Source organism: Electrophorus electricus, chromosome 1, assembly GCF_013358815.1.
Source record: "Electrophorus electricus isolate fEleEle1 chromosome 1, fEleEle1.pri, whole genome shotgun sequence".
NCBI lineage: Eukaryota > Metazoa > Chordata > Actinopteri > Gymnotiformes > Gymnotidae > Electrophorus > Electrophorus electricus.
Window position 1 is genome coordinate 10947501 of NC_049535.1, and position 12500 is coordinate 10960000.

General features: G+C 52.6%; 1 protein-coding gene across 4 annotated transcripts in view; it reads right to left on the reverse strand.

The window, feature by feature from the left end:
- Positions 1–12500, reverse strand: part of agap1 (ArfGAP with GTPase domain, ankyrin repeat and PH domain 1) — a 97638-nt gene that overhangs the window by 42948 nt on the left and 42190 nt on the right. For all 4 annotated transcript variants that reach the window (XM_035523514.1, XM_027004625.2, XM_027004626.2 and 1 more), the window contains 3 exons: positions 5426–5511; positions 4451–4592; positions 2289–2423 (listed from right to left, as the gene is read on the reverse strand). In XM_035523514.1, the coding sequence (XP_035379407.1) occupies positions 2289–2423; positions 4451–4592; positions 5426–5511 (363 nt within the window). The remainder of the gene's footprint in view (positions 1–2288; positions 2424–4450; positions 4593–5425; positions 5512–12500) is intronic.

The following is a 12500-nucleotide window of genomic DNA, read 5'->3' on the forward strand; positions in this document are numbered from 1 at the left end:
ATGTGATTTAAAACCTGTGACTAGGATGATATGCACAGGCTGCCAGACAGACAGAACCACTGCAGAGAATCAGACCCAGACAGACAGTGCCACTGCAGAGAATAAGACTCAGACAGACAGTACCACTGCAGAGAATCAGACCCAGACACACAGTACCACTGCAGAGAATCAGACCCAGACAGACAGTACCACTGCAGAGAATAAGACTCAGACAGACAGTACCACTGCAGAGAATCAGACCCAGACAGAGACAGAACCACTGCAGAGAATCAGACCCAGACAGAGACAGAACCACTGCAGAGAATCAGACCCAGACAGAGACAGAACCACTGCAGAGAATCAGACCCAGACAGAGACAGTACCACTGCAGAGAATCAGACCCAGACAGAGACAGTACCACTGCAGAGAATCAGACCCAGACAGAGACAGTACCACTGCAGAGAATCAGACCCAGACAGAGACAGAACCACTGCAGAGAATCAGACCCAGACAGAGACAGAACCACTGCAGAGAATCAGACCCAGACAGAGAGAGTACCACTGCAGAGAATCAGACCCAGATGTCACCAGGGAATGAAGTTGACGTGTACAGTAATGCGTGCGTGCACGCACATGGACAGACACACACACACACACGAGCGCGGACAAACACCTGCACGCATGCACACACACCTCTGGGAAGAAAGAAGGCTATCAAGATGGCATTCCGACACAAAACATTAAAATAATCATTTTGTTCATCAATGAATTCCACTCCAGTGGATAATTAGAATGTGGAATTAGTTGAGGGTGACAGCATGAGAAACACATGACGACAATGTCATTACCGAGAAGGAATTCATCGCCTAATACAAGGAAGAACACACACACACACACACACACACACACTGTATACTGAGAAACGCACACACTGACACTGAGACACACACATGCGCGCGCGCGTGCGAGGTGCTAAATTGCAGCAGGCTTGGCTGCAGCTAACAGCGTAATAATGAAGGGGATAATGGCTGAGCGTTTAGAGTGTAAATCTGCCTCCTAGGACCAGGGATCAGAACTGCTCAGCCAGTCTGCTCTCAACCACACACACACACACACACACACACACACACACGTACACGTATCTGACATCCACCCAGATGCTCTGCTGTCAACACACACACACACACACACACACACACACCCGCTGACACACCCACCCGCACGTACGCGCATACACACGATACAAATACATACACAAATGCACATGTGGGCATACACATACAATGTACAGAGGTATTCTCAATCACCATTCATACAGCAAAAAGCCCCATTTAACTATTTAACCCCCTGGTACCAGTGCAGCAGGCACCCCACACAAGAAGGCTGGTGGGGTGGGCGGGGCCTCTCAGTGGATTTGGATTACACTACTTTTCCCACAGATAGAAAACTGCAGGCACTCTGTTCATCATACACACACTCCAACACACTACTGCACTGCTTCAATTTCTTTCACACACTGCTCTTTTGTCACACCAACACACACTCACGCAACTTTTTTATTCTATAAAAATAAATCCCAGAGGATGAGAAGTAATCTTGACATTGGATCAGAGGTAATCACATGTTATGTCCACCACATTGGATCAGAGGTAATCACATGTTATGTCCAGCACAAGGAGCAGGTCCAATGAGCCACTGTGCACTCATTTATTGACTTCTATTGCCCCCTAGTGGACAGAAATGTGCTGTGCAACCAGATCATTCCAACACTAACCTTTAATAATGAGTCAGGAATCTAATCAGAGGTTTGGTGAAGAGAGGCAGTTAAAGTCGTGATAACGGAGCGCCGCGTTCCTGGGCAGAAGCAGTCTGCTCCTTCAGAGAGGTGGGGGGGGGGGTGCGAGACGTTTAACGAGCAATTAGGCCCTGCAGGGTCACCTTGATCTCTCCACGCGGCCCGTTCACCAGAGCTGGCCCGCCCCGGAAAATGACGAGCGCTCAGAGCGCTGCGTTACGGGCCACAACGTTTTCAGGGCATTTGAGTGATGAGATTCCGGTTCACGTGTGCGCATGCATGTTCCGACCTCTCGTCCAATCTCTCATAAAGGTCTGTGCCAGCACCAGGAACGCCATACATAATAATGTAGAATTGTGTAGTCATCATGCAGAAACTCCCCCTGATCTGAAGTTATTGGAATAACTAACTCATGTTTCTGGACGCATAAAAAAAATGTAATAAAATCAACAAGTCAACAAGGAATCAACAAGTCAACAAGGAATTTGCAAGACAAGGGGGCGACGGGGACTCACCGTCCTGGAAGACGCGTTCCACATTCAGGCCATAGGTGGCACAGGTCTCGTAGTACGTGCACCTCTTCAGGTCGTTGGACAGCTTGCGTGCACGAGCGTCCTCTATGACGCGAGGGTTAGCTGCACTGATCGCATCTGCAGGAAGGATGGCAGGACACGGGACATCAGGACACGGCAATGGGACAACTCTGGGATTCGCAACAGCACAGCTGCAAAAGAGGGTGTGGAAAACCACCTCTCCCATCGGGACACGGAATAAAGCTGGGAGGGTATGAAGTGCTTTGGCTAATGCTGTTGTTTCTGGCACCCTCTCATGTCCACAAAGAAAAAATGCAACACGATGATTTCATTAATCAAATCACTTTGACGTTTGTTGATTTTTAAAAACACCTAGCAGTTAGGGGGGGAAAAAGGTTTTTGTAATGATCTTGCTAAATTACCATACTAAATAAAAACTCATAACATTATTAAAATAGAAAACATTACCCATAGTTCTCTTTATAATCTGGGACACCTACATTTCCCTGTAAAATGAAATGACAATTCTAATAATCTAATCACTGAATACCAGTGGTGCTCAAACAAAGATACATGTTCGACCATTATTTAGACCTAGAGTTATTACAGTACTGTAACTCAGCCAATAGATGGCACTAAAGTATAAGAGTTGATTATAGCACAGCCGACCGAGACAGTACTTCTGTGAAGAGTCTGAGGATCATTTACAACAGAACTTTCTAGATGAATTTAACAGGAACAGAAGAAACACATCAAGCAACAAAACCGCTAATATCGACCATCAGTACAGTGTGTGTAATATCCACCATCAGTGTACAGTATAATATCCACCATCAGTACAGTGTAATATCAACTATCAGTACAGCGTGTGTAATATCCACCATCAAGAGTACAGTGTAATATCCACCAGTGTACAGTATAATATCCACCATCAGTACAGTGTAATATCAACTATCAGTACAGTGTGTGTAATATCCACCATCAAGAGTACAGTGTAATATCTACCATCAGTGTGCGTTGTAATATCCACCATCAGTACAGTGTAATATCGACCATCAGTACAGTGTAATATTGACTATCAGTACAGTGTGTGTAATATCCACCATCAGTGTATGGTGTAATATCCACCATCAGTGTATGGTGTAATATCCACCATCAGTGTATGGTGTAATATCCACCATCAGTACAGTGTGTGTAATATCCACCATCAGTGTACAGTGTGATATCCACCATCAGAGTACAGTGTAATATCAATTATCAGTACAGTGTGTGTAACATCCACCATGAGTGTATGGTGTAATATTGACTATCAGTACAGCGTGTGTAATATCCACCATCAGTGTATGGTGTAATATTGACTATCAGTACAGCGTGTGTAATATCCACCATGAGTGTATGGTGTAATATCCACCATCAGTGTACGGTGTAACATTGACTATCAGTACAGTGTGTGTAATATCCACCATCAAGAGTACAGTGTAATATCTACCATCAGTGTACGTTGTAATATCCACCATCAGTACAGTGTAATATCGACCATCAGTACAGTGTAATATTGACTATCAGTACAGTGTGTGTAATATCCACCATCAGTGTATGGTGTAATATCCACCATCAGTGTATGGTGTAATATCCACCATCAGTACAGTGTGTGTAATATCCACCATCAGTGTATGGTGTAATATACACCATCAGTGTATGGTGTAATATCCACCATCAGTGTATGGTGTAATATCCACCATCAGTACAGTGTGTGTAATATCCACCATCAGTGTATGGTGTAATATCCACCATCAGTGTATGGTGTAATATCCACCATCAGTGTATGGTGTAATATCCACCATCAGTACAGTGTGTGTAATATCCACCATCAGTGTATGGTGTAATATTGACTGTCAGTACAGTGTGTGTAATATCCACCATCAGTACAGTGCAACAGAGGCAGAGAGAATTTAAAGCCATTTTTGGTCAGTTCTGGACTGACCAAGAGGTATTGAGCATCCATGAATGACATTTTAGTCCTGTCATTTCTGTCATATCTGTGCACCTTAAGCAGAGGTTTATTGGGTTTGTGTGTGCATGTGTGTGTTATAGAACATGGGTCCTAAAGGCCTTCTCCCAGCATGCTCTGGGCCCACACTCACCCTGAGTTCCCACGAGCACCAGCGGTATGTCAGCAGTATTGCGGTAGTTGGCCATGCGGCTGTAGTAGTGATACACCGTCTGGAAGCTGAACTCATCCTCCAGACTAAAGACGAAGACCACAGCATCCACCCACAATGCAAACTGGGGGAATGGAGGGAGAGAGAGAGAGAGTGAGAGAGAGAGAGAGAGAGAGAGAGAGAGAGAGAGAGAGAGAGAGAGAGAGGGAGAGAGAGAGAGAGAGAGAGAGAGAGAGAGAGAGAGAGGGAGAGAGAGAGAGAGAGTGTGAGAGAGAGAGAGAGAGAGAGCGAGAGAGAGAGAGAGAGAGAGAGAGAGAGAGGGAGAGAGAGAGAGAGAGGGAGAGAGAGAGTTAGTGTGAGAAAGGGGGAAGAGTGACAGAGAAAAAAGCAAGACGACAGACGGTGGGGGGAAAAAAAACAAAGATTTCTTTAATATTGCAAAGGTTTATTCATGTTGTTTACATACTACTTTGGCAATACTGCAAATGAATATGAAAGGGTGTGAGAGAAACAGTGTGAGTGTGTGTGAGAGAGAGCGAGAGTGGTGATCTTTCTTTAGGCATTTCAGCACTCCAGTGTGAATAAAGCTGAACAACTCTGAGCCGGACCACTGCTCCGGACATCCCGCACGCACTGCCTCGTGTGAACCGCACATCACAGAATGACACCACAGCATGACATCACCGCACTGCTCCCACCAATCCGTGCCCCGCAGCTGCGCGGTGGAAGAGTTCAGGGCAGCAGGACCACAGTTCCACCGGTCACTGCAATGCCTGGCCTGCATCACATCCGCTGTTGTGATTGTTGCTTATCTGATCTATTTTCCGCAGTCCAGATCCTCTGCAGCACGTAATCATTGTTGAAGTAACTGAACGTGGTCTGTTTGGGAATGCCATTCCAAATCAGAAATAAACCAAATCTGGCTGCATGCTTGAAGTGGGTGTCTGTAATACCTACCTGGGCCTCTGGGGGGCCCCCTTCATCCCTGATAAGGAGAAGGTAACTCTGGCCATCAACTACGATCTCCTTTTTGAAACGCCCACCTACAAGACAGAAACGTGCGATGAATCAGGAGAAGACCATGACAGGGTTAAAGCTGACAACTACATGAGACTACTGGTGGACGAGACCGACGTGGAGATGGTGGTGATCGTCATGGGATATTTCCCTAAACGCTCCAAAGCTTTCAGCCACAACATCCTGTAATAATCAATAATCTCTTGATTAATGTCCAGATCATTACAGATCCCTTCCTTTCAGAGCACACAGTCTTCTGGTCACCCTCTCATGCAGGCCTGCTTCGGAGAGATGCCATTGCTAGGCAACACGCCAGGGCAGGTGAGCACACGGATGGCCAGGCACGCTGCTCTCTGCTGACCCAGGATCTGCTCCATAACTCCCAATAACAGTCTCCGTTTGACCATGAAATCCAAAAAAGGTGTTCCCAGATCAGCACTGCTGGGACTTGATGTTTAACATGCAGAAGACCATCCTTCTAGATCAACATCAGTTTCATTTTTTTTTTTTTTTTTAAAAGCTCACTGCATTAACCAGGTGAACATTACATTTCCCCTGACATCCATCTCACTGGAGGACACGTTGTTAATCCCTAATTAACTGGAAGAGAAAGACTGTGCTTTAGTTTGTCCTATCTGACCTCTGACACGCTGACCCAGAAGATAGGGAAGCTGGCCCAGTTTGACCTTTGAACTCTGTTCCTATGGGAGGGGGGAGGTGAGATGAGATGAAAGCACATGAGATGCAAGACAAACCAGGTAAGATTTGCACCTCTCTCCCTCTCTCTCTCCCTCTCTCTAACCTTCTCTCTCTCCCTCCTTCTTCCACTCACCTAGCCTTCTCTCTCTCTCCCTCCCTCCTTCTCCCTAGCTTTCTCCCTCTCTCCCCCTCCCCAGAGATCACCAGAGCCAATGTTAAAGTTAAAGGGCCATAACCTAAGTGGAGTTACACACTGTTAATCAGCTTGTGTCTAAATGTAATGACCTGCTGGAAGAGACAGCCACTATTACTCTTTCAAGGGTCACCCAAGGTCAGTAGAAGGCACAGGAGAATTATGCCGGGGCCAACATGCTAACCTCCAACCTTTAACCTCTGACCTCCAGCTGTTCTACTAAAGAGGATAACCGATACAAGGAAGAAATCCCTAAAGAAATCGGAGGGAGGATGTTTACCCTTATAGCAGTGTAGATGAGAAAGAGTGGAGTGTATGTGCAGGTCTGAGAGAGGGTGGTGTATGTGTACAGTTCTGAGAGAGGGTGGTGTGTGTGTGCAGGTCTGAGCGAGGATGGTGTGTACGTGTATAGGTCTGTGTGTGCAGGTCTGAGAGAGGGTGGTGTGTGTGTGTGTGTGTGTGTGTGTGTGTGTGCAGGTCAGAGAGGCTGGTGTGTGTGGTCTGTGTGTGTGCAGGTCTGAGAGAGGGTGATGTGTGTGTGCGTGCACGTCTGAGAGAGGGTGGTGTGAGTGTGCGTGCACCTCTGAGGGAGGGTGGTGTGTGAGTGCGCGTGCACGTCTGAGGGAGGGTGGTGTGTGAGTGCGCGTGCACGTCTGAGGGAGGGTGGTGTGTGAGTGCGCGTGCACGTCTGAGGGAGGGTGGTGTGTGAGTGCGCGTGCACGTCTGAGGGAGGGTGGTGTGTGAGTGCGCGTGCACGTCTGAGGGAGGGTGGTGTGTGAGTGCGCGTGCACGTCTGAGGGAGGGTGGTGTGTGAGTGCGCGTGCACGTCTGAGGGAGGGTGGTGTGTGAGTGCGCGTGCACGTCTGAGGGAGGGTGGTGTGTGAGTGCGCGTGCACGTCTGAGGGAGGGTGGTGTGTGAGTGCGCGTGCACGTCTGAGGGAGGGTGGTGTGTGAGTGCGCGTGCACGTCTGAGGGAGGGTGGTGTGTGAGTGCGCGTGCACGTCTGAGGGAGGGTGGTGTGTGTGCACATCTGAGGGAGGGTGGTGTGTATGTGCACATCTGAGGGAGGGTGGTGTGTGTGTGCACATCTGAGCGAGGGTGGTGTGTGTGTGCACGTCAGAGAGGGTGGTGTGTGTGTGCACGTCAGAGAGGGTGGTGTGTGTGTGCACGTCAGAGAGGGTGGTGTGTGTTTGTGTGTGTGTGTGTGTGTGTGTGTGTGTGTGTGTCTGCAGGGCAGAGAGGGTGGTGTGTGTTTGTGTGTGTGTGTGTGTGTGTGTGTGTCTGCAGGGCAGAGAGGGTGGTGTGTGTTTGTGTGTGTGTGTGTGTGTGTGTGTGTCTGCAGGGCAGAGAGGGTGATGTGTGTGGTCTGTGTGCGTGCGCGTCTGAGAGAGGGTGGTGTGTGTGCGTGCACGTCTGAGAGAGGGTGGTGTGCGTGCACGTCAGAGAGGGTGGTGTGCGTGCACGTCTGAGAGAGGGTGGTGTGTGTGCACGTCTGTGAGAGGGTGGTGTGTGTGTGTGTGTGTGTGTGCAGGTCTGAGCGAGGGTGGTGTGTGTGTGTGTGTGTAGGTCTGAGCGAGGGTGGTGTGTGTGTGTGCAGGTCTGAGCGAGGGTGGTGTGTGTGTGTGTGTGTGTGTGTTCGGGTCTGAGCGAGGGTGGTGTGTGTGTGTGTGTGTGTGTTCGGGTCTGAGCGAGGGTGGTGTGTGTGTGTGTGTGTGCAGGTCTGAGCGAGGGTGGTGTGTGTGTGTGTGTGTAGGTCTGAGCGAGGGTGGTGTGTGTGTGTGCAGGTCTGAGCGAGGGTGGTGTGTGTGTGTGTGCAGGTCTGATCGAGGGTGGTGTGTGTGTGTGTGTGTGCAGGTCTGAGCGAGCGTGGTGTGTGTGTGTGTGTGTGCAGGTCTGAGCGAGCGTGGTGTGTGTGTGTGTGTGTGTGTGTGTGCACGTCAGAGAGGGTGGTGTGTGTATGTGTGTGTCTGCAGGGCAGAGAGGGTGGTGTGTGTGTGTGTGTGTGTGTGTGTGTGTGTGTGCGCAGGTCAGAGAGGGTGGTGTGTGTGTGCAGGTCAGAGAGGGTGGTGTGTGTGTGCAGGTCAGAGAGGGTGGTGTGTGTGGTGTGTGTGCGTGCAGGTCAGAGAGGGTGGTGTGTGGTGTGTGTGCGTGCAGGTCAGAGAGGGTGGTGTGTGTGGTGTGTGTGCATGCACGTCAGAGAGGGTGGTGTGTGTGGTGTGTGTGCGTGCACGTCTGAGAGAGGGTGGTGTGTGTGCGTGCACGTCTGAGAGAGGGTGGTGTGTGTGCGTGCACGTCTGAGAGAGGGTGGTGTGTGTGCGTGCACGTCTGAGAGAGGGTGGTGTGTGTGCGTGCACGTCTGAGAGAGGGTGGTGTGTGCGCGTGCACGTCTGAGAGAGGGTGGTGTGTGCGCGTGCACGTCTGAGAGAGGGTGGTGTGTGCGCGTGCGCGTGCACGTCTGAGAGAGGGTGGTGTGTGCGCGTGCACGTCAGAGAGGGTGGTGTGTGCGCGTGCACGTCAGAGAGGGTGGTGTGTGCGCGTGCACGTCAGAGAGGGTGGTGTGTGTGCGTGCATGTCAGGGAGGGTGGTGTGTGTGTGTGTGTGTGCGCATGTCAGAGAGGGTGGTGTGTGTGTGTGCACACAGGTTTGAGAGAGGGTGGTGTGTGTGTGTGCGCACAGGTCTGAGAGAGGGTGGTGTGTGTGTGTGCGCACAGGTCTGAGAGAGGGTGGTGTGTGTGGTGTGTGTGCATGCACGTCAGAGAGGGTGGTGTGTGTGGTGTGTGTGCGTGCACGTCTGAGAGAGGGTGGTGTGTGTGCGTGCACGTCTGAGAGAGGGTGGTGTGTGCGCGTGCACGTCTGAGAGAGGGTGGTGTGTGCGCGTGCACGTCTGAGAGAGGGTGGTGTGTGTGCGTGCACGTCTGAGAGAGGGTGGTGTGTGCGCGTGCACGTCTGAGAGAGGGTGGTGTGTGCGCGTGCACGTCTGAGAGGGTGGTGTGTGCGCGTGCACGTCAGAGAGGGTGGTGTGTGCGCGTGCACGTCAGAGAGGGTGGTGTGTGTGTGTGTGCATGTCAGAGAGGGTGGTGTGTGTGTGTGCGCACAGGTCTGAGAGAGGGTGGTGTGTGTGTGTGCGCACAGGTCTGAGAGAGGGTGGTGTGTGTGTGTGCGCACAGGTCTGAGAGAGGGTGGTGTGTGTGTGTGCGCACAGGTCTGAGAGAGGGTGGTGTGTGTGGTCTGTGTGTGTGCAGGTCTGAGAGAGGGTGATGTGTGTGTGCGTGCACGTCTGAGAGAGGGTGGTGTGAGTGTGCGTGCACCTCTGAGGGAGGGTGGTGTGTGAGTGCGCGTGCACGTCTGAGGGAGGGTGGTGTGTGAGTGCGCGTGCACGTCTGAGGGAGGGTGGTGTGTGAGTGCGCGTGCACGTCTGAGGGAGGGTGGTGTGTGTGCACATCTGAGGGAGGGTGGTGTGTATGTGCACATCTGAGGGAGGGTGGTGTGTGTGTGCACATCTGAGCGAGGGTGGTGTGTGTGTGCACGTCAGAGAGGGTGGTGTGTGTGTGCACGTCAGAGAGGGTGGTGTGTGTGGTCTGTGTGTGTGCAGGTCTGAGGGAGGGTGGTGTGTGAGTGCGCGTGCACGTCTGAGGGAGGGTGGTGTGTGAGTGCGCGTGCACGTCTGAGGGAGGGTGGTGTGTGAGTGCGCGTGCACGTCTGAGGGAGGGTGGTGTGTGAGTGCGCGTGCACGTCTGAGGGAGGGTGGTGTGTGAGTGCGCGTGCACGTCTGAGGGAGGGTGGTGTGTGTGCACATCTGAGGGAGGGTGGTGTGTATGTGCACATCTGAGGGAGGGTGGTGTGTGTGTGCACATCTGAGCGAGGGTGGTGTGTGTGTGCACGTCAGAGAGGGTGGTGTGTGTGTGCACGTCAGAGAGGGTGGTGTGTGTGTGCACGTCAGAGAGGGTGGTGTGTGTTTGTGTGTGTGTGTGTGTGTGTGTGTGTCTGCAGGGCAGAGAGGGTGGTGTGTGTTTGTGTGTGTGTGTGTGTGTGTGTGTGTGTGTGTGTGTGTCTGCAGGGCAGAGAGGGTGGTGTGTGTTTGTGTGTGTGTGTGTGTGTGTGTGTGTCTGCAGGGCAGAGAGGGTGATGTGTGTGGTCTGTGTGCGTGCGCGTCTGAGAGAGGGTGGTGTGTGTGCGTGCACGTCTGAGAGAGGGTGGTGTGCGTGCACGTCAGAGAGGGTGGTGTGCGTGCACGTCTGAGAGAGGGTGGTGTGTGTGCACGTCTGTGAGAGGGTGGTGTGTGTGTGTGTGTGTGTGTGCAGGTCTGAGCGAGGGTGGTGTGTGTGTGTGTGTGTAGGTCTGAGCGAGGGTGGTGTGTGTGTGTGCAGGTCTGAGCGAGGGTGGTGTGTGTGTGTGTGTGTGTGTGTTCGGGTCTGAGCGAGGGTGGTGTGTGTGTGTGTGTGTGTGTTCGGGTCTGAGCGAGGGTGGTGTGTGTGTGTGTGTGTGCAGGTCTGAGCGAGGGTGGTGTGTGTGTGTGTGTGTAGGTCTGAGCGAGGGTGGTGTGTGTGTGTGCAGGTCTGAGCGAGGGTGGTGTGTGTGTGTGTGCAGGTCTGATCGAGGGTGGTGTGTGTGTGTGTGTGTGCAGGTCTGAGCGAGCGTGGTGTGTGTGTGTGTGTGTGTGCAGGTCTGAGCGAGCGTGGTGTGTGTGTGTGTGTGTGTGTGTGTGCACGTCAGAGAGGGTGGTGTGTGTATGTGTGTGTCTGCAGGGCAGAGAGGGTGGTGTGTGTGTGTGTGTGTGTGTGTGTGTGCGCAGGTCAGAGAGGGTGGTGTGTGTGTGCAGGTCAGAGAGGGTGGTGTGTGTGTGCAGGTCAGAGAGGGTGGTGTGTGTGGTGTGTGTGCGTGCAGGTCAGAGAGGGTGGTGTGTGGTGTGTGTGCGTGCAGGTCAGAGAGGGTGGTGTGTGTGGTGTGTGTGCATGCACGTCAGAGAGGGTGGTGTGTGTGGTGTGTGTGCGTGCACGTCTGAGAGAGGGTGGTGTGTGTGCGTGCACGTCTGAGAGAGGGTGGTGTGTGTGCGTGCACGTCTGAGAGAGGGTGGTGTGTGTGCGTGCACGTCTGAGAGAGGGTGGTGTGTGCGCGTGCACGTCTGAGAGAGGGTGGTGTGTGCGCGTGCACGTCTGAGAGAGGGTGGTGTGTGCGCGTGCGCGTGCACGTCTGAGAGAGGGTGGTGTGTGCGCGTGCACGTCAGAGAGGGTGGTGTGTGCGCGTGCACGTCAGAGAGGGTGGTGTGTGCGCGTGCACGTCAGAGAGGGTGGTGTGTGTGCGTGCATGTCAGGGAGGGTGGTGTGTGTGTGTGTGTGCGCATGTCAGAGAGGGTGGTGTGTGTGTGTGCACACAGGTTTGAGAGAGGGTGGTGTGTGTGTGTGCGCACAGGTCTGAGAGAGGGTGGTGTGTGTGTGTGCGCACAGGTCTGAGAGAGGGTGGTGTGTGTGGTGTGTGTGCATGCACGTCAGAGAGGGTGGTGTGTGTGGTGTGTGTGCGTGCACGTCTGAGAGAGGGTGGTGTGTGTGCGTGCACGTCTGAGAGAGGGTGGTGTGTGCGCGTGCACGTCTGAGAGAGGGTGGTGTGTGCGCGTGCACGTCTGAGAGAGGGTGGTGTGTGTGCGTGCACGTCTGAGAGAGGGTGGTGTGTGCGCGTGCGCGTGCACGTCTGAGAGAGGGTGGTGTGTGCGCGTGCACGTCTGAGAGGGTGGTGTGTGCGCGTGCACGTCAGAGAGGGTGGTGTGTGCGCGTGCACGTCAGAGAGGGTGGTGTGTGTGTGTGTGCATGTCAGAGAGGGTGGTGTGTGTGTGTGCGCACAGGTCTGAGAGAGGGTGGTGTGTGTGTGTGCGCACAGGTCTGAGAGAGGGTGGTGTGTGTGTGTGCGCACAGGTCTGAGAGAGGGTGGTGTGTGTGTGTGCGCACAGGTCTGAGAGAGGGTGGTGTGTGTGTGTGCGCACAGGTCTGAGAGAGGGTGGTGTGTGTGTGTGCGCACAGGTCTGAGAGAGGGTGGTGTGTGTGTGTGCGCACAGGTCTGAGAGAGGGTGGTGTGTGTGTGTGCACAGGTCTGAGAGAGGGTGGTGTGTGTGTGTGCACAGGTCTGAGAAAG